The 20,568-nt window shown below is 38.8% G+C and overlaps 1 protein-coding gene across 2 annotated transcripts; it reads right to left on the bottom strand.

Annotated features, from left to right (window-relative positions):
* Positions 1–11,943: 11,943 nt before the first annotated feature.
* On the bottom strand, positions 11,944–20,532 carry LOC113038303 (uncharacterized). 2 transcript variants are annotated; one of them, XR_003274758.1, is made up of 2 exons: positions 13,239–20,532; positions 11,944–13,065 (listed from the first exon to the last, which is right to left on the bottom strand). XR_003274758.1 is itself a non-coding variant. In XM_026195617.1 (2 exons), exon 2 carries the CDS (start codon positions 18,925–18,927, stop codon positions 13,690–13,692), a length of 5,238 nt encoding a protein of 1,745 aa, XP_026051402.1. In that variant the 5' UTR covers positions 18,928–20,116; positions 20,290–20,532; the 3' UTR covers positions 11,944–13,689. The 2 variants fall into 2 exon arrangements, 1 of the variants encoding a protein (XP_026051402.1); XM_026195617.1 differs by having other exon boundaries at positions 11,944–20,116; positions 20,290–20,532.
* Between the last annotated feature and the right edge of the window lie 36 nt (positions 20,533–20,568).

Here is a 20,568-nt window from a genome sequence, read left to right as displayed (position 1 = left end):
GCTTTTTAATGATTTCGGGAAGGGGGGTCTTCACCCTGCAAGCCATTTCCTGTGACCCAATGAAACCCAATTCATTTGCTTGACTGGTTAAACACACACACACTTCTTGGTGTACATGAATCTTATTAGCAGGATTACTGTAATTGGACGAGCCACAGTGATGTGATTGTACGTCTGGCAGGTGGACACAATGTGTCACTATATCCAAATGCTGCAGCTTGGCAAGTGGAAGTGGTGATTGTACAGTTTCACTACTCAACACACTAGCAGATATAGGAGTGTGACAGACTGAGAGAGAGAGAGGGAGAGAGAGAGAGAGAATAAATATGTAAGGGCCTGAGGCTAGAGGAAGAGAGATCACACCATTATCAGTTCTCCACCACCCACACTGCAGACAGTAAGTCAGTTGTCTAAAGGAATCTCCACTGACTGCACTGCTACATACATGAAGCCATCTTACTTTTATACATGCTGTCATAAACAGCAACATATAACACATCCCAGATACAACACATCCCAGGTAGTGTCATCATTATGCCACACTATGTATGGAACATATCATACATTATGATACTAGATTTTAACATTTCTGAGGCAAATGTGAGTAGTCAGTATGGGTGGCTGGCAGGGCATTGCTATGCAGTTATGGGTCATTGTCTGGGAATGATTGTGCTGCTAAGGCATTCTGACCTGGTTTTGGGGTGTTGGGTCAGTGAAATTATGTCTGGATCTATTCATTTATTCAAGAATATTAAATGCAATTCATAGATACAGTGACTTGAATACAAGATGGACCTATAATGTTTAAATTTCTTCATTTAAAATATTTTAAATGCAGCAAAAAAGGTCACAAAGTCCCCCTTAGCACCTGGTATTAGCATGCACATTATATCCATAATATAGCAGTGGTTCTCGTCTAGTTCGGCCATGGGACCCACATTTGAACATTATGAAAACTAAGCCACGAATAAACCAATCAAATTAATTTAACAAAAATGACTGACACACACAAAAAAAGGATTGTCTTAGTTAACATACACATCAGTTGTAAGAATGAATTTCCTTTGCGATGTATTTATTATAAAATAAACTACCACACACTGCATTTGTATGTGCAATGTAGGCTACACATCAGTTAGGGTTGCCCTAACCTTAACTAACCCTAACATGATATACAGGAGAGGAAAGTTGAAAGACTTTTTATTTTGTAACAAGTTATGAAAATAAAGTTAAAATAATGACATAGACATAGCCTAACAAAATCTGACCACAGATACTGAATCAACACCTTTTTTCCTCTGGCTTTCTTTAACTGCGCCCTCACAGAAGTGTCAACAGCTTTCCCTCATGTCTTTCAAAGTGAAAGTCTTGCAACAGAAAAACAAATTATGTTTGTTGCTGTTTCTTTGACTGCACACTCCACGACCCACCAGTGGAGAAACACTGCATATAGTATCTGGATAGTTGTTGAGCTGGTTTCCAGTGTGTCTTTGGTGCAGACGGACAGAGATCGGCTCACTGTCCATCATTCAAAATTAAATAAATAAAAAAAAATATCTTGTTATGAGTCACTAAGTGGGGGGGGGGGGGGGTAAGATATATGGATTACAATTCAAGAAAAGTAATACGACTTATGTGACAATTTGATAAATAATTGGATATTATTGATCCGTGCATATCATCTTTTCTACATTAATGTACAGTATGGACAAACAGAATCTGAATAACTAAAGCAACATAGGGTGTTACTGTATAGAGTTAAAAACTGCAGACTCTTGTCATCATTTATACAGTATGACACAGTTTTCCATTTTATGAGAGCCATCAATCTAAGTCAATCTCCAGCCATTCAAGTCTATTAAATAAGGTGTAAAATAGGCTGGCTCAGTTTTGACCCAGTGTCAAATTGGCACCTGAAATTTACTTCGACTCACCCAAAGGGAAAACGAAGCAAGCGCTAAAATATTATTCATGTCAAGTTGCCTGCCAGGCAAGACATAGATCGATAGGTGGGGAAGTCTGTTCAATACAAATCCATGGCATGGTGTTGCATCATGCACTTTGTGGAAGTTTAAACTCAGTCATCGTCTCTGACAGCCCACGATGATATTACTGCAGCATCATATCTGGAGATTTATGTTTTTATGAAAACCTTCCAGTGGCAGAAATGAGTTGTTCCATCTTTATTTCCTCCATGGAGACAATTTGATAAAATACCCCTGCTTCCCCAAAATCTGGAAAAATGTTTTGCTCATAAAAATATAAAATGCACATTCATTTGAGAATTAATGGATGGACAAGATTTGCATGCACCTCTAAAATACTGTTATCTCTGAGGTTTAATGCGTATTTTGATTTAATGAAAGCAGAAGCTTATTAGAAAAAATGGTCATGAGATAAATAATTGTGCTGTCATCATAATTCTTAAAGTAATTTAGCCGATCTAAGTTTGTTTTTGTTTGTTTTGCTGAATTGTCAGTTCAGTGCTTAATGTGACAATGTGGGTTTATTATGGAGGTGTAAAAAGATTGAGCAATATGATATATTTAAAAAAGATATGCAATCATTTATAATTTTAAGGTAAAATACTGTTTTAAGAAAAAGTCATGAAATGAATATGACAATCTATGCACCTTTAGCTCAATAAACAACCACTTAAAAATCAGATGCTGTCGTAATTGTATGTTTATTAGGTTCATATTTCATGTTTTTAGACTTTTTTGTTACAGTATATACAGTAGCAGAATGTAATGGAACTGTGAGGGATGTTTCTACAACAAATTATCTTTTTCATAACGGCAACTAATAATTATTTCGACATTTATTCGTACACTGAACTGTGAATTGTTTCTGTCGGACGTGTCTGATTCAAGAACCGAGGAGCTGATAATACTGCGCATGTGTGATTCAGTGTGAAGCAGACTGACACACAAGGTGTTTCTCAATGTCAAGGAAGGATCCTCGGAAGCCAGTATTTCGAGGATGCTACATCATCGACATCCGTCGAAGGATAGTTCCACTGTCGATGATCCTCGGAATTTCAACCAAGGACTGAGTCCTTCGTTTGAAATATATGCCATACACAGGAAAGGATGCATATGTGCATCCTTCGCGCTCTTCGCACTCTCAAATCACCCACAATCCTATGCTCGCAGCTTTACTATCTTGTTCAAAAATGTTGAACGTTAGCGGAGTCGGAGCGTTAATGGTTTTTATTTACGTTACCAATCATTTGTTATAACTGTAGTAAATATAAGTAAGGTTTAACGTTTAAATGCCAGTACAAATTAATACCATATTCATATTATAAATTATACAAATACAAATGGTTAACTGAACCGGACCTGTTATTTTTACAATTGTTAACTTGGTTGCGTCATCAGCATTTATTTTATAAATAACTAGTTAAGTTGTCCAAAGTAATTTAATGATACCATTCACAGCGTTATTCCAACGGACCTTTTCACTGACGTAATGATGCAATTACGTGCACTTGCTAGCCTGTTCCATTTACGTGTTCTCCGAATGCTAAAGAGGAGTCTCGCCTAGCCTCTGAAGGAAGTGACTTGGAAGGATCAGTTCTGCCAAGGAAGTATCCTTGTCATTGAGAAACGCCTACAGAGTGTCTGAACCGAACTGATTCTTTAGGTGATTGATTCTGAACTGATTCTGTGCTAGTGTTATGAGCGCGGGTAAACCGAAGGCTTGAATCAAGGGCAATCATCGCAAATTACGTCATTACTTCGAGCGCAAAAGAACCGGTGAACCGTTTTCTTCAACCAATTTATTGAATTGAACTGTCCAAAAGAACCGGTTCGCCAAACAGAACCGAACTTCCCATGACTACTGGTGATCTGAAAAACAATGCTACTGGTTCTTGACTCGAAAACGAGTCAATTGTTCATTCGTTATCTGGCTCGTTATCTTCTCTCTTCACAGCAGTTCAGTCAGTGTACTGTTTGAGTAAATGAATTACTCTGGGATATTGGTTTGTTTTAACTCGGAGGGAGTGTCAGCTACATTAAAAAAGTTAACAGCTTAAGTCATTTGTGGAATAATGCGTATTGGAGACGCAAACCTTTTAAAACGATTCAATTCGATTTGGTGAACTGGTTCAAGAAGATCTGGTTACATCAGGTGATTCATTCACGAACAGGATATCACTAAACTGCTTTGTTTTGAACTCTCTCTCACAACAGACACGGAAGAGAAGACAATGCTGAATAAAGTCATAGTTTTTGCTATTTTTGGACCAAAATGTATTTTCGATGCTTAAAAAAATTCTAACTGACCCTCTGATGTCACATGGACTACTTTGATGATGTTTTCTTACCACTGAGCAGCCACTGGTAATGAGTAATATACATGTTTTTCTTTGTTTTTTTTTTCAGTAACGAGCCCAACAATGATCATAGCTAAAAAGTATGATTCTTCAGTGTTTAATAGGTATTTAGTCCCCATTAAATTCCTTGTTTGAATCTCATAAATTTGAGTGTGACAAGATGTCGTTAAGATTACAATGTTGTTAACTGTGCTTTCTAAAAGGTTTGTGTTCTCACTCTGCTCAACGATAGTACACATATGTGAGTTAGCATACCTCCCGTGGGTTCGGCACTTTAATTGCATCTCAGAATATCCCCTCAGTGAAAACACTTATCATATTGAGCTATTGTATAAAAAGGATCTCAGCTTTCCCCAGCACTGCCAGTGCATGATTAGTGGCTATCCCCAAGGCTCGTGTCAACTCACTGTCAAATTTGGCATTTGGCTGAGCTGTCGATCAATGCAAACCCTTCTTAAGCCAAAATGACAATTTTGTCGTAGTTTAGTGAGTTTCAGTGATCCGTCTATTTACAATGTACCAAAGAAAGAACACCACCCACAGACAATGAGGTCTTCAGCAATGAAAATGTCATTAAACAGAGCTACACTTCAGTGTGCCATACCTCAGCAAACAGAGAGAACATTCTGGGAAGGTTCTCTTAAAATTCTTTCATTTTAAGAGAACCTTGAGAATTTTGAGAACCTTGAGAAGAGAATTTCATACATTTGTTTAAGGTTATATGTTCTCAAAATAACAATCTCAAAATTTTTGCTCAAAATTATACTGTCATGATTCTGCCTTCATGTCCTGACTTTTCTCTAGTCTTGAGGCAGGATCATGACAGACCTGTGTTTTGTGTACAAGCACATGGCCTTGTTTTTGGGCCATGTGCTTGTGTTGTCTCGTTCCCTTGCCCCGCCCCCCTTGTTATCCTAGTTGTCCTGATTGCCTTATCTGTGCCACCTGTTGTGTCTTGATTAGTTCTCCTATTTAGATCCCCTAGTGTGCTCTGTCTTTTGTCGCTTCATTAGGATTGTTTCCACATTGTGATATGTGGTTCGACATGTTCCGGTGTTGCTCTTGGAAGAAGACGTTGTTCTTGTTTATTTGTAGTAAGTGTTCTTGTGTTTTGAGTCTTTGTTTATCGTTTCTACCTAGTCTTGTTAAGTTATTTAGTATCTGCCCTAGTCATTGTTTTCCCCCTCGTGGGTTTTGTTTTTCCCCTTTTTGTTGAGAATAAAACCTGTGCATTCTGTCTGCAAGTGAGTTCCTCCTTACTCTCCACATAACATATACATTTAAATAACTTTTAAACCATTTTAGTTGGACATTTATCTAATTTTCTTCTTTCAGAACTTTCTAAAGTGACGTTTACTTTTATTTCAAATGGATAAAATTAAATTTGTTTGATTGAATTGAATGATCCATATTAACGACACTGATTTCACTGTAATACACAGATCTTACATCAGTGCACATGTGATTTTTCTTTCCCAGCTCTTTACATTTATACACATAAAGCACTGTTCCCACCAAAAACAATATAAGATAATGATATTACCGTCCACACCAGTTTTTTAATACTGAGAATGACTGTTAGAACTATCTTTATTGTTATCGTTATATAACAATATAAATGTTATTTGTTGGCCTTAAATGTGTTTTTGACATAATATTGTATTTATTTGACAGCATAAATGCTATAAGATGCAAAAGACAACTTTGTTTAGACTCACGTGATGGTGTCGTGCTTCAGATGAGTACACCCAGAGAACCAGAAGTTTAAACTGATATGGTTTTAAAACTAATGCAAACAGCATACATGCATTTTTGCTTCTGTTTTGCTTTAAAATGGGCATTTATAGCATATTATCATTTATCTGTGGAGTATTCTGAGCTGAAAGTTTGTAGACACAATCTAGGGACACCTGGGACCTATAATACATCTTGCAAAAAGCAGCATAAATAGGTCTCTTTTAATGTTTTCTCTAATGGCACATAACCAATAAAATATAAATAAAAATAAAGCATGAAAACAATGGACATTTTGTAGATTCAGCGGCAATACAAAAATAACATTTTCATAACTAAATGGGAACATTGACAAAATGTTCTAAGAAGATTAAGAAATCTTAATCAAAATGTTCTTAAAATGTTCCCCTGTAGAATTGGTGGAAGAGGGTGAGGTGTTCTTTTTGACCAGTTCAAATTGGCCTTTTACAGAACTTTTTTGCTCACTTTTTACATTTCATATCATTTTTAAAAGGTAATCATTTTCAATAAAAATTTAATAATCGTTGAAAGTTGAAAATAAAATATTGGGTTGGCTTAGGCTAGGTGTAGGAAGAGGTTTTTTTGTCCCAGTAATGTGTCATCATTTTATAATTTGAATTCAAACTCTAATTTACACAAATATTGTAAAAGTTATGTTTTAGAAGTGAAAAAATAATATGAATGACAATTTCCTGTGAAAATGTGTATTAAAAAAGAAAATGTATATTAAATAAGAGAATAATGATATTATTAATAAATTGATAGAGTATAAATTGCTAATTAAAATTAAATGTTTATCCATAATTTAAATGATTATTTTCTTTCTATGTTCTATATTTTTGTTTATCTATTTATGTTTACTGAATTTTGTATTGATTTCTTTGTCTTTTTGTGAGTCATACTGTGTTTTGTCTGTATGTTATTATTGTGGCTGGAAAAGAGGTTTGTTAACTGTGATGAAATTAAAGACAGCTTTTGACCACTGATTACCTCCTTTGTTATAATTATTATTATCAATATATTTTAACAAGCCAAGAAGATATTGTTATATTAAGAGAATGTGACTGTAAATAAATATATTAAGGGTAATATGTTAATATATATATATATATATGAAATGCCTTTGTGTAATTCCTGAAGAGTTGTCACTGTATTTTTAATATTATATTATATATTCTCAGTCCTAAACCATCTTCACGAATCAGCTAAAAACACATCTCTTCCGTCTTTATTTGACCCTCTAACTTTAGCACTCTATTCTGATTTTATAAAAAATAAAAAAATAACTAGCTTTCTAATTTTTTTGCATTCTATCTGTTTTCTTTTCATTTATTATAAAATTAACAAAAGCAAAAAAGACCTTTAACACTAGCTTGCTCTATTCTTTTTTTATTCTATCTGTTTTCGTTATATTTATTATATTATTCAGAAGCCCATGTTTTGTGTACTGTGCTAAGCTAACAGAGATTTGTTATAGCACTTGTACATCATTGCTCTTTTGTTGATAATTGCTTCCACTAATCCTCATTTGTAAGTCACTTTTTTGGATAAAAGTGTCTGCTAAATGTAAATGTATTTTATTTGTACTTACAAAACAGCTTTTTTTTTATCTGTAATCTAAAAATGTTGTCACTGCATTTCATTTGTATTTACAAAAATGTATTTACAGTTTAATATTAAAATAAAATTAACAAGACACCACAATGGGCATACAATCCGTCTACATCTCGGTATGCAGTGCAGTCAACTTAGTATGGATGTGGCACATTGGGCTCTTCTGAAAAGGTTCAATCAAAGGTCTAGAGAGAAAGATGATAAGATCCATAGACACTACCTTGTGCTATTTAACATCTGGAAAATCAAACGGTTTCGGAGTCTTGCAGCTTTTTCTTGATCAATAGAAACAATCCTCACTTTAAGACCAAACAGCTTAGAGATTTCTAAGTCAATATTATCAGAAATCAACATGTCATGGAGGCTGTAGGTCTAGTTAGCATGAACATCGCAGGTTACGTATATAGTCGGAAAAAGCTCCTGTGTGCCCATGGTTACATACATAGCCTGGGACGTTCCCTTTAGGGAACTCACACTGCTTCGGAGAGCACTTTGGGAATGAGAATGCCCACACCCCCATACTGACAAATGCTTGTCTAGTGTGAAATCATGGCGAGCACAACTAAGTCTGGAGTGGTACCATACTTTTCCTGGCCTCTCAGAATGAAAGAAACATGTACCAACGGGCTTTGCTCCCAATGACTGACTACTCAAAGGGACGTGATGAGCTCACTGCAGCGATGCAACATGTACACAGAATAACTCATGATAATCAGTAGTCATATCCCTATTGGATGCAACAAATGTCTCTTTTGTAACAGGTTTTATTGTTTTTCTCTTGTTGAACTGGTGTTCAAACCGGGATACGCATCACCGTATGGCAAGGGGAGGAACATTTCCATCACATGCTTGAGGCATTCGGCCAATCACAAAGCAATCAGAGCACACCTCACTTTTCATACCAATGAACTTTGTAAAAGACAACGTGTTTCAGAAAGGCGAGGCATAGATGAGAAACATTAGTGTACCCTGTAAAGAATGTGAAAAATAATGTTTTGTTTGTTTGTTTTTTACCTTAAAATGCATAAAACACATTTCATTGCACCAAATACACAAAATAAAGCTTTCGAAATATAAATAAACCCAGAAAGTTTTGGAAAGGTCATGGAATTCTATTTAATAATTTTCTGTAGAATGGAATTATGTTAAATTTTGTCCTGAATTTGAATGTTGGATTGCACATATATCGCATTACGACTGCTCCCCAGTCCGTGAGGAAGGCTTCAGTCGTTAGCGTAAGCAACAACAAGGAGATAAGTGGTTCTCTGTAGTGGAGAAAGCACACTTTCCTTGGCGCTTAGCCTTAACCCCAGCTCTTTCTTATGTGCGAGAATGACATCTCAATGCCGTACTGTACGTATGCTCCAAAGAGCTTGTATCAGCCAAATGTCGATGTAGTTGAGTATGCATGTGCTCTGAAACATGACAAGGACAGCTGTAACAGCCTGTGACAGCTCGCTGCTCAACATCGACTAGTGATTGTGGTAACTGTTACAACACAGAACGCACTTCAGAAACCCTCCACCTTCCCCAGCTCCACCTGATCTGATACAGGGTGATCATGTATGCTATGGGGGTTATTCATATCTGTTATATGTGCAGCCGCAGTATTACATACATGCTCACAGCAGCATGTTGTGGATGTATTGGAAGTAGCAAGTCTCTACTTGCTCTGCCGCAGCAGCAGTGTAACAGATCTTTTCCGCCATTACCATGCAAATCCCTCTGATAGTTGTCATGACAGAACTGTGAATATCTCTCTTTTTTGTCAATTTTTATGCACAAAAGAGAGAGAGATCAGAAAAACTAATGAATAAAAAACATTAAAATAGTTAAAACAATAAAAAATATTTTGTCCGGCAATTGACAATAAATTATCTTCACAATGAGTCCTGGTATACTGATTTTGATAACCATGTAAACCTCTTCAAAAAAAAAAAAAAAAGAAAAAAAAATTAATATCTGTACTCTAACAAATGGAGCATATACAGTAATGAACAGTACATGTTCATATACAGTATTCCTCTAATTTTTAACAGACGGACTTTAATGAACTCTAGAAAATCAACAGTTTTGGGGAAAGTATTCCAACTCCCGTTACTGGTTTATTGACTCTGAAAAAAAAAAAAAAAACCTTCACCTTCCCATTCCCTCTTCCAGTCGACTTCTTCAGTAGTACTATCTGTAAGGGTGCACAGTCGCAAAAAACATCCATTTCCTTTGTCTCTACATCCATTTAAATTCAGGCTGCCTATTCTTAACTCACTCTTAAAACCAAACAAAAAAGGAAACAAGAAAAACAAGATGAAAACAAAATGGGTGGAAAGTACTAAACATATTCACTATCTTTCACTATCTTTTTTTTTAATGATAAATATCATGATCATTGAAAATTTTCTCCCGTGCACTTTCAGAACTTAAAAAGTTCTTGCCAAAATCAAAGAAGAATTGTTACAGACACTCCCAGTTTTCCTCTCCCCTCTTCATTCCTGTCTCTGGTGCTCTTAAGAAACTTTCCTAATGCTCAACATGGAGTGGCTACTTTTTTTTTCACAGACCAGGGGCCTCATTTATTACCATTGCGTACACACAGAAACAGTCCTGTTAGAGGTGTACGACGCTTCCTGCACAAAAGGTGGGATTTATAAAAACAAACTTGATGGGAAAATTTGTGCACCTGAAAACAAACTCTGACCCATTCTTAGAATGTATTCTAAAACATAACAAGGATATTGGATGATTTTTAGAAATAAAAATTAATGTATGACACAAATGGCATTTGTAGTCCGTATCTCATATTTCCTTAATGCCTTTTATCTTCTAAACATGGTGTCATATGGGATGGGAATATGCATGGAAATGAAATGCAGATGAGGTTATGCATAGTAAAACAAGGCGTTGAAAGCTCCATATACGGTGATTTCGGGGAGGACACGGGGTGGAGATGCGCATTCGCACAATCTTCCCTTGACTGGGATTGTTATAAATCTGAAAATGTTTGTGCTTACACACACACACACAAACAAACAAACAAACAAACAAACAAAAATAGCTTATGAGCGTATGTACACTTTTAGGCTGAAATCTACTGAGAGTTTTATAAATGAGGCCCCAGGATTTTGAGGAACGTAAAGAATCCTCATCAGAGTTCACCCCAACGTCACAATAAAAGGTCTGAGAACTCAAGTATTCAACTCAAGCAAGTAATCAACAGCCTATATTATAATAAATTATAATATTACATCCATTATAATTGTAGAGAGGAATAAATAAATGATCACTAGTAATGTTTCAAACATCTTAGCTGAGGTAATGTGTGCTCAAAAGTGTTTTTTTTTATTATTTTTTTTTGGCTAATCCCATTCCTTCTGCGCAAAAGCTTTTTTTTAACCAGACAACATGGTGTGAGCTCTAATGTGAATGCAATGGAAGTAAGAATTATTTCCTTCTAGTTCCTTATGGAGCTTTCCTTATCAGCTGTTGTGCTTTAGCAGTGTACGGGCAAGGCGTCTGATTTGTTACCTCATTTTCTATGCGGACTGCAAAACCTAATTATATTGGTGATTTAGGGAGAGTTTAAGCCTGTGGAAATAGTGCTAATTCTGCTCATCTGAATAAGATCACTCACAGTAGTCAACGACAGCATTCAGCCTAAAAGGAAAATATGTTGATTTCGTAGGGTTATTCAGACTTCTGCAGCTGCTAAAAGCAAGAAATACATGACTGGACCAAGGGCACCTTGTGTGGATGTGTGCCAAAGCAGAGGTTCCTCAACATCAGGAGCATTTGAGTACAGTATTTAAATGCAATATCCCCGTGAGCCAGCTTTCAGGAGATGGGCAGATTCTAAATGTCATTTTTGTGCCCTTTAAAGGCACTGTGTGAAGGGGAACCTATTTTAAGGATCGTTGGAAAACAAATACATCACTTAAATATATATATATATATATATAGGCTCCACACTGTGTTATGCTGCTTTATGTCGCAAACTGCCATTTGTTATCATATTATTTGAATCATAAACACACTGGTTTTTACTGATTGCTGCACTATAATTTTTAGCTATTTATCTACAGCGTCTAATGAAAGGTAAGTATGTAAAGTAAAAGACTGTAGCCCACTTTTGGACTGAAAAATAAAAGGGAAACTGTTTATTGTGAAGTTTTTTTTTTCACTGTAATGTTTTATTGGCTTTGTCAAGAAAATAAACAGATTTTGGCTGATAACGTCAACATAATGTGGCGGAGGGGAATATGCCACCGCCTTGTGGGGGAAATATTCAGCACTATACTAAGGATGACTGAGTGAGCAACAGGATCCTAGTCCCCCCACCCAATGCTTTTAGTCTTTGTACAACTGTTAGACTAGTTGTATGTAGTGTCTATCGTGTTGCAATGTGTAATGCTCAAGAATCAGCGAGGTGGGCTTCAGGATTTACTCAATACACGGCAGCCACCTGAAGTGTGTGTATGTAGAAAACTCAGGAGGTAAACCTAGTTAACTGCAAAACCCGCCCTCCCCTGAATCTAACAGGATAGGTAAGACGCCCCCACTCCTTAGTATAAGTGACTCAAAATTAGCATAAACAGTTTTCAGTTAACAAACAAATTTTACATTTATTTGTACTGCAAGATTTTAAATGATTACGTTTTCCTTGTTTTCACAAAGTTTACAAAACAATTTCAAGTGTAAACAAATCAAAGTGAAATAAAAGAAATGTGGAAAATAATAGAGATGAAAAATCAACAGATTTGTGTCAGTTACAGTTCAATCTGAGGAAAGTAAGAATCAGTGTCACTTATTGTAAGTAACCTTAAACAAAACGTTTCACAGTTAACTCAACCTTTCAAACAAAGTACACTTTGAAGTTCACTTCAGTCCGGCTCAAAAATCCAAGATCCAATTCAAAAATCCAGGAAAAAAAGGTGAAAAGTTATACTCTATCCATATATGAGGTTCACAGTCCCAAAAAGTTCAGTTATGTACACAAAAGAAAGACTATGAATCCCTTCGCAGGAAAATTCACTGATCACAGTTCCATCAAAATATCTGTATGATTTAACAGTTCAGATGACTCACTTACAGAAAATGGCAGTTTGCTTACCAGTTTTCAGAAGGAAAAGAGGAAAATAATTTTTATCACCACTCTTGGTTCATGAATGAGGTGCTGAAAGATGTCCAATGGATGGCAGGGTACTGTTTCTTCACTCACTAACCCTCAGCGATTGTCCTCGCGATCCTGACGACGGCAGCTTGATTCAACGAGGCCGCAATCCCAGCTGATGGAGGCACAATGAGAAGACAAACAACGCACGACCCTATCCGATGACTCAGCGAACCTTAATTCACACGATCTGTAACAGCAATCACTGTTTCAAGTTCGTTTGAACAAATGAAACAAAAACTGTTTGAAGCAAAGAAAACACAAGACTGTTTAACTCCTACGTGACTGAGACTTAATGAAACTAACAGGCCTTTTGTCCAGCTTCATGCATGAACACGGCAGAAAACTAATTTTAACGCTTACTTCGTTAAACTTGTTCATATACACGAAGACTCAGAAGCAACGTCATGCAGCTCTTATATATGTCGCGAGTCTAAACGGGACTTTTTCCCGCGATTGACTACCCGAGATCAACATTCAATTTCAGCTCACCGCTGTTCTTCTCCGCTCTCTGGCTCTCTCCGCGCAACTCGTCAAAACCTACAAAATGGCGGCGCCCACGAGAAACATCAAAATAAAAGTCTCCACATATTAGAAAAATGTAAATCCCCTACATTCCCCCCTGCTAAACCCTGCCATGCCACCGGACTTCCATTCAGCAACTCAGTCCTGAAAAATAAATGACAGAGAATAGCAGGTAAATATTCTTTCCACACAAGAAAACATCAAGTACAGCAATTAAACACTTTCAATTAGCAAGATTGAAAAACCTTCATATTAAAAGAAACATACAAACCTTCAGGTTGACATAAGCTTATTTCAAGACATAGTCAGTCCTATACCTAACGGGTAAAGTACCTCTGTTCAAACGCTGTGAACGTCTAGGTTCAGTAATACTTTCATTTTCACTTTCAGCTTCGGAGCCACCTGAACTCATAGACTCAAGTACAGACTGTTCTACTGAATCATCAGCTGACATTTCATCGACATGGTCCCTGATACCTATCTCTGATTCATCCCCACCTGCCCTTCTACCTTGTGTGTCTGTGAGTGTAGCGGGTGCAAATGTAACAACAGGGACTGGAAGAACATCAGAATCTTCTGAATCAGTGTGTGCCTGACCTATGTGTGCTCTAGATTCACGTCTAGATGTGCAAGGTGGTAGTGATGACTGAAAAGTGCAAGGCTTGAGTTGATCCCTATGTACAACTTTACATGGGCCCCCTTTCTCTGGGCGAATGGTGTAAACTGGAGTGTCTGCGTGATTCTGTTTCACTACAGTGTAAGGCAAGGGTTCCCAATGGTCTTGTATCTTATTCCTTCCCCTATGTGAATGATTCCGTAACAGAACACGGTCACCAGGTCTCATAAGTGCGGCATGCGATTTCCGATCATAAGCTCTTTTTCTTCGCCTTGAAGCTTCCTGTGCTGCTGAGTTGGCTACTTCAACAGCGGTCTTTAATCTATCATGATGGTTTTTCACCCAATCATCAAGATTGTCAGCTCTACTGTCCTCCAAGTCTCTCCCATTAAGGATATCCATCGGCATTCTGGCATCCCTCCCAAACATTAAATAGAATGGCGAATAGCCAGTTGAAGTGTGGATTCGGCTATTGTATGCCATCGCCAACTCGGGCAGATACTGTTTCCAATTCCTTTTCTTTTCCGGGGGTAACGTCCTTAGCATATCATGCATGGTTCTATTAAATCTTTCGCACTGGGAGTTACCCTGTGGATGATACGGAGTGGTGCGACTCTTTCCGATTCCATAGACTTTACACAGTTCTTTGATGACATTTGCTTCAAAACATCGACCTTGGTCGGAATGTAGTCGTGCAGGACAGCCGTAGTGGACAAACCAATGCTGCACAAGGGCTTTTGCAGTGGTATGAGCGGTCTGATTTCTGGTTGGCACTGCTACCGTGAAACGAGTAAACATGTCAGTTAGGACGAGGACATTTTCATATCCTCCCAAAGATTCCTCCAAGACTGTATAATCCATAGCAAGGACTTCCAGCGGGGCAGATACATTAGTACATGTCATTGGGGCTCGTATTTTAGGAAAAACGTCTTTAGCAAGGGCACATCTCTTGCATTCCTGAATCCAGTTTTGAATATCCTTACTCATTGTCGGCCAGTAATAGCTCCGCCTCATGCGCTCCAGCGTGCTTCTTTCTCCAAAATGGCCACAATGATCATGCTGACTCTCGTACACTTTGTAACGCAAGGGTTCTGGAACCACTAATTGACAAATTTCTTCTCCGTCCCGGGGATCAAAGATGGAACGGAACATCACTCCTTTTTTAAGCTTGAGTCGTGTGAATTGTCTAGAAAGCTTTTTTAACTCAACATCCATATTGCGTTGCTCAACTGGACTCAGGTTCTTGTTGGTTAGTACAGCACGGTATATAGGAGCTATATGAGGGTCGATCTTTTGTTGCTCTTCTATATCACTCCAGCTATATCCAGGGACTTTCCTTGTCACTGATACCTGAACCGATGCTTGTACTATCTGATGCTTGTTGGCAACTGGCCATAAACATGCACGCACTTCATCTGAATTCATCCTAATGAAGTCTTTAGCAGAGTCCTCTTGCTCAGGCTCCTCACTGGATGGAATCCGTGATAACACATCGGCATTTGTGTTTTGCCGTCCTGGTTTGTAGTAGACTTCAAAATCAAATTCTGACAACTGAGCTATCCACCGTTGTTCAACAGCTCCTAAATTAGCGGTCGCCAAGTAGCGCAAAGGGTTGTGATCAGTTATCACAGAGAACTTGGAGTAGATCAGGTATTCTTTGAACTTTTCAGTTACAGCCCATTTCAAGGCAAGTAGCTCTAGCTTGAAAGCACTGTAATTTCTATCATTCTTTTCTGATCCACGAAGACCCCGACTTGCATACGCAATCACACGCTCCACCCCTCCTTGTCGTTGACTTAACACAGCTCCAAGACCATGCAGGCTTCCATCAGTTGTGAGTACAAAAGACTGACTGAAATCTGGGTACGCGAGAACTGGCGGAGACATTAAACACTGCTTGAGTTTGTCAAATGCAGTTTGACATTCTGTTGTCCAGTTAAGGGGTTCAATGATTTTCTCTTTCCCTCCTTTACCAACCAGGGCATGAAGGGGCCGGGCTAATTGAGCAAAACCAGGAACAAACCTCCTGTAGTAACTCATGAATCCAAGGATCTGTCTTAACTCTCTGACATTCGTGGGTGCAGGCCAGGATTCCAAAACCTGAGTTTTCTCTCCATCCACCTTTATTCCCTGGGAAGAAATAAGGTGACCCAAGAATTTCACTTCGGGTTTCAAAAGGAAACACTTGCTGGGTTTCAGTTTCAAACCATGCTGTCTCAATCGATTGAATACTATTTCCAGTCTTTGACAATGGGTTTCGAAGTCTTTCGAAAAAACAATGATGTCATCAAGGTAGATGAGCAGTATGTCAAACGTTAGATCACCGAGCACCACCCCCATCAGACGCTGGAATGTTGCAGGTGCATTGCAAAGTCCAAATGGCATCCTGGTCCATTCAAACAGTCCAAAGGGAGTGGTGACCGCCGTCTTTGTTCTATCCTCCTCACTCATCGCTACTTGGAAATACCCGGAGGTAAGATCAAGTGTGGAGAACAGCTGTGCATTTCCCAAGGCATCCAACGATTCCTCCACACGAGGGAGAGGATAAGCATCTTTGCAGGTCACTTTATTCAACCTTCTGTAATCACAGCAAAAGCGTACGCTGCCATCCTTCTTGATCACAATCACAGCTGGAGATGCCCATGGGCTACTGCTTTCTCTGAGAATACCTTGAGATACTAAATCTTGAACATGTTTTTTCACTTCCTGAAAAACCTGAGGTGGGATTCTGCGATGTCTTTGCTTAATGGGAGGAGCATCTCCTGTTGGAACACTATGTGTGACAGCAGTTGTATAACCGAAGTCACAATCGTTCTTTGAAAACACATCACTGTGCTTAGCCAGTAAGTTTTGGAGTTTGCAACGTTGTGTTTCTGTGAGGTTCTCTAGATTAATTTGCACTGGAACTGGCAGCTGTTCTGAAGTGCTTATCTCTGCCTTCACCTTATGTTGCTGCACAGCTTTAACATGCAAAGCATTCTCTTTTTCCTCAAACTCGACGAGCACCCTTGGCACAACTTCCTGGGGCTTGGACAGTGCTGCGATCCTACATCTTGGTGGGAGCTTTACAGGCTTTTCACTAGAATTTAACACTCTGACTGGAACTTTACCATCGGCAGTCTTAGCAAGCACATTAGCAATCAGAACACTCTTAGGCAAACTGACATTTGACGAGGCCTCAACCAACACTTGACAGCTCACTTTTGGTGGTATCCTGCAGCGGCCTTCTAAAACACGTTCACTGAATGGTGGAATAGTTACTGATTGCTTCCCAGCAACCTTCACAAAGCCAATCTTGTCACCACAACTCAGTGCCTCAGTCTGCATCTTTATGTTAGCTAAAACTCGCTGGACTTTTGCCTCCCTAAAACCATGGCTATACCTGTCCATCTTCTTCATGTCTTTAGTAGTCATGAATAGATCATTAACTTCACTCAACACATTCATCCCAATAATGCCAGGCAATCCTTTCAATTCTGTCCCATTAGAATCGCTCTCTTTGATCACAAACACGCACTTTTCATGCAACGTCTTCCCAAAACACTCTATGTCTGCTTCCAGACATCCAATGATGGGAATGTCTAGGCCATTTGCTGCTGTAAGTCGGACCCAGTTGGCAGACGACAGAACAACTTCTCCAAAGTGATTCTTAAAATGTGACTCGGTGATAGTAGTCACTTCTGACCCTGTGTCCAAGAGACAGATTGTTCTGATTCCCGCAATTTTCACCTCAATGGTTATACAATCACCAAAAGCACTTTCACAAAGTGACTTGGAAACGTTCTCTGTATCACAGTCTGCAGTATGACTTCTTATAACGGATGGACCTGGACTCTCTAGCACTGAAGTGTCTCTGTCAGCTGTCTTTTCTATCTCTGCTGTGTTAGGTTGCACTCTACTAGAGTTTTCTCTGCTCTGAAGACAACGTCGGCTTGTGTGTCCTGGCTTACCACACGTATAACAGATGTACCTTCCTTCACTATCTTTCAAAGGTGCACTTTTTGCCTTGTTTTCCTTCACTGCAGGTTTCAATTTTTCTTTGCTGTTTACCATCTGAAACAGTTCTTCTTGTCGGGCAGCTATCTGTTGAATGGCTTCATGGAGTGACTCCAGGGTGAGAGGGGCTGAAGAGCTCTCTGTTGCAGTGGTAGCATGAACGACACCACGTGGACGAGTACTCGTTCTCGGATTGCTTGGAACCTGCACCTCCTCTTCTTCAGACCAAGTAATAGCTTCCTGCATAAGCTGGATGAATGTCAGGTCCTTCTCAGTTTTAACTCTCCTCTTCATTTCACGCCGTAGCGAATCGTCTTTCAGGCCCAACACAAGCTGTTCCTTCAAAACTCCATCAGCATCAGGAACTCTAGATGGCTCTCGACTCTGGATGATACTTAGCTTCTCCTGCAAGTCATAAGCATAAGAACGGATTGTTTCTCCAGGCATTTGTTTGCGGTCATAAAACTCTTTCAGTCTGCTGCCAATGGGAAGTTTGTCCCCATAAGTCTGATCCAAAGCATCGAAAATCTCATCCACTGACTTCTCCTTTCCGTTGAGTGTGATCTTGACTGTCATCTTAGCCTCATCTTTTAAATACTGCTTAACAAACTCAATTCTGTCTTCTTCAGGAATTTTCATCACCTTGAAGGCGGACTTCATTGAACTTATCCATTCTTCTATACTCAACTCACCAGGCTTGGAACGACATCCGGTGAACTCTGGAAGCTTACGATCCCTAGGGATGTAAACAGTAGATGGTGCTCTCTGAGCGGCAGCCTGTTGTTCAATAACAGTTTTAGCGAGGGAAAGCGCCTCTCTCTGTTCGGCTCTGGCTTGCTCTAACATGCATGTCTGCTCACCGAAACGCCTTTGCATCTCTTCAAACTGTTTCTTTAACTCGTCCAGTTCAGCCATAGTGTCGGCTCTAGGACCATGAACTTACACTGAATCAGGAACCAGGAATTGATCCTGTTCGTGACGCCAATATGTGGCGGAGGGGAATATGCCACCGCCTTGTGGGGGAAATATTCAGCACTATACTAAGGATGACTGAGTGAGCAACAGGATCCTAGTCCCCCCACCCAATGCTTTTAGTCTTTGTACAACTGTTAGACTAGTTGTATGTAGTGTCTATCGTGTTGCAATGTGTAATGCTCAAGAATCAGCGAGGTGGGCTTCAGGATTTACTCAATACACGGCAGCCACCTGAAGTGTGTGTATGTAGAAAACTCAGGAGGTAAACCTAGTTAACTGCAAAACCCGCCCTCCCCTGAATCTAACAGGATAGGTAAGACGCCCCCACTCCTTAGTATAAGTGACTCAAAATTAGCATAAACAGTTTTCAGTTAACAAACAAATTTTACATTTATTTGTACTGCAAGATTTTAAATGATTACGTTTTCCTTGTTTTCACAAAGTTTACAAAACAATTTCAAGTGTAAACAAATCAAAGTGAAATAAAAGAAATGTGGAAAATAATAGAGATGAAAAATCAACAGATTTGTGTCAGTTACAGTTCAATCTGAGGAAAGTAAGAATCAGTGTCACTTATTGTAAGTAACCTTAAACAAAACGTTTCACAGTTAACTCAACCTTTCAAACAAAGTACACTTTGAAGTTCACTTCAGTCCGGCTCAAAAATCCAAGATCCAATTCAAAAATCCAGGAAAAAAAGGTGAAAAGTTATACTCTATCCATATATGAGGTTCACAGTCCCAAAAAGTTCAGTTATGTACACAAAAGAAAGACTATGAATCCCTTCGCAGGAAAATTCACTGATCACAGTTCCATCAAAATATCTGTATGATTTAACAGTTCAGATGACTCACTTACAGAAAATGGCAGTTTGCTTACCAGTTTTCAGAAGGAAAAGAGGAAAATAATTTTTATCACCACTCTTGGTTCATGAATGAGGTGCTGAAAGATGTCCAATGGATGGCAGGGTACTGTTTCTTCACTCACTAACCCTCAGCGATTGTCCTCGCGATCCTGACGACGGCAGCTTGATTCAACGAGGCCGCAATCCCAGCTGATGGAGGCACAATGAGAAGACAAACAACGCACGACCCTATCCGATGACTCAGCGAACCTTAATTCACACGATCTGTAACAGCAATCACTGTTTCAAGTTCGTTTGAACAAATGAAACAAAAACTGTTTGAAGCAAAGAAAACACAAGACTGTTTAACTCCTACGTGACTGAGACTTAATGAAACTAACAGGCCTTTTGTCCAGCTTCATGCATGAACACGGCAGAAAACTAATTTTAACGCTTACTTCGTTAAACTTGTTCATATACACGAAGACTCAGAAGCAACGTCATGCAGCTCTTATATATGTCGCGAGTCTAAACGGGACTTTTTCCCGCGATTGACTACCCGAGATCAACATTCAATTTCAGCTCACCGCTGTTCTTCTCCGCTCTCTCGCTCTCTCCGCGCAACTCGTCAAAACCTACAAAATGGCGGCGCCCACGAGAAACATCAAAATAAAAGTCTCCACATATTAGAAAAATGTAAATCCCCTACAATAACATATGGTCTAAATCAAATTCTA

The sequence above is a fragment of the Carassius auratus genome, chromosome 21, assembly GCF_003368295.1.
Source record: "Carassius auratus strain Wakin chromosome 21, ASM336829v1, whole genome shotgun sequence".
Classification (NCBI taxonomy): Eukaryota; Metazoa; Chordata; class Actinopteri; order Cypriniformes; family Cyprinidae; genus Carassius; species Carassius auratus.
This window is presented reverse-complemented; position numbering and strand designations above follow the sequence as displayed.

Coding starts and splice junctions, on each gene's coding strand:
- LOC113038303 (XM_026195617.1), bottom strand. CDS start 18,927: ATGGCTGAACTGGACGAGTTAAAGAAACAGTTTGAAGAGATGCAAAGG.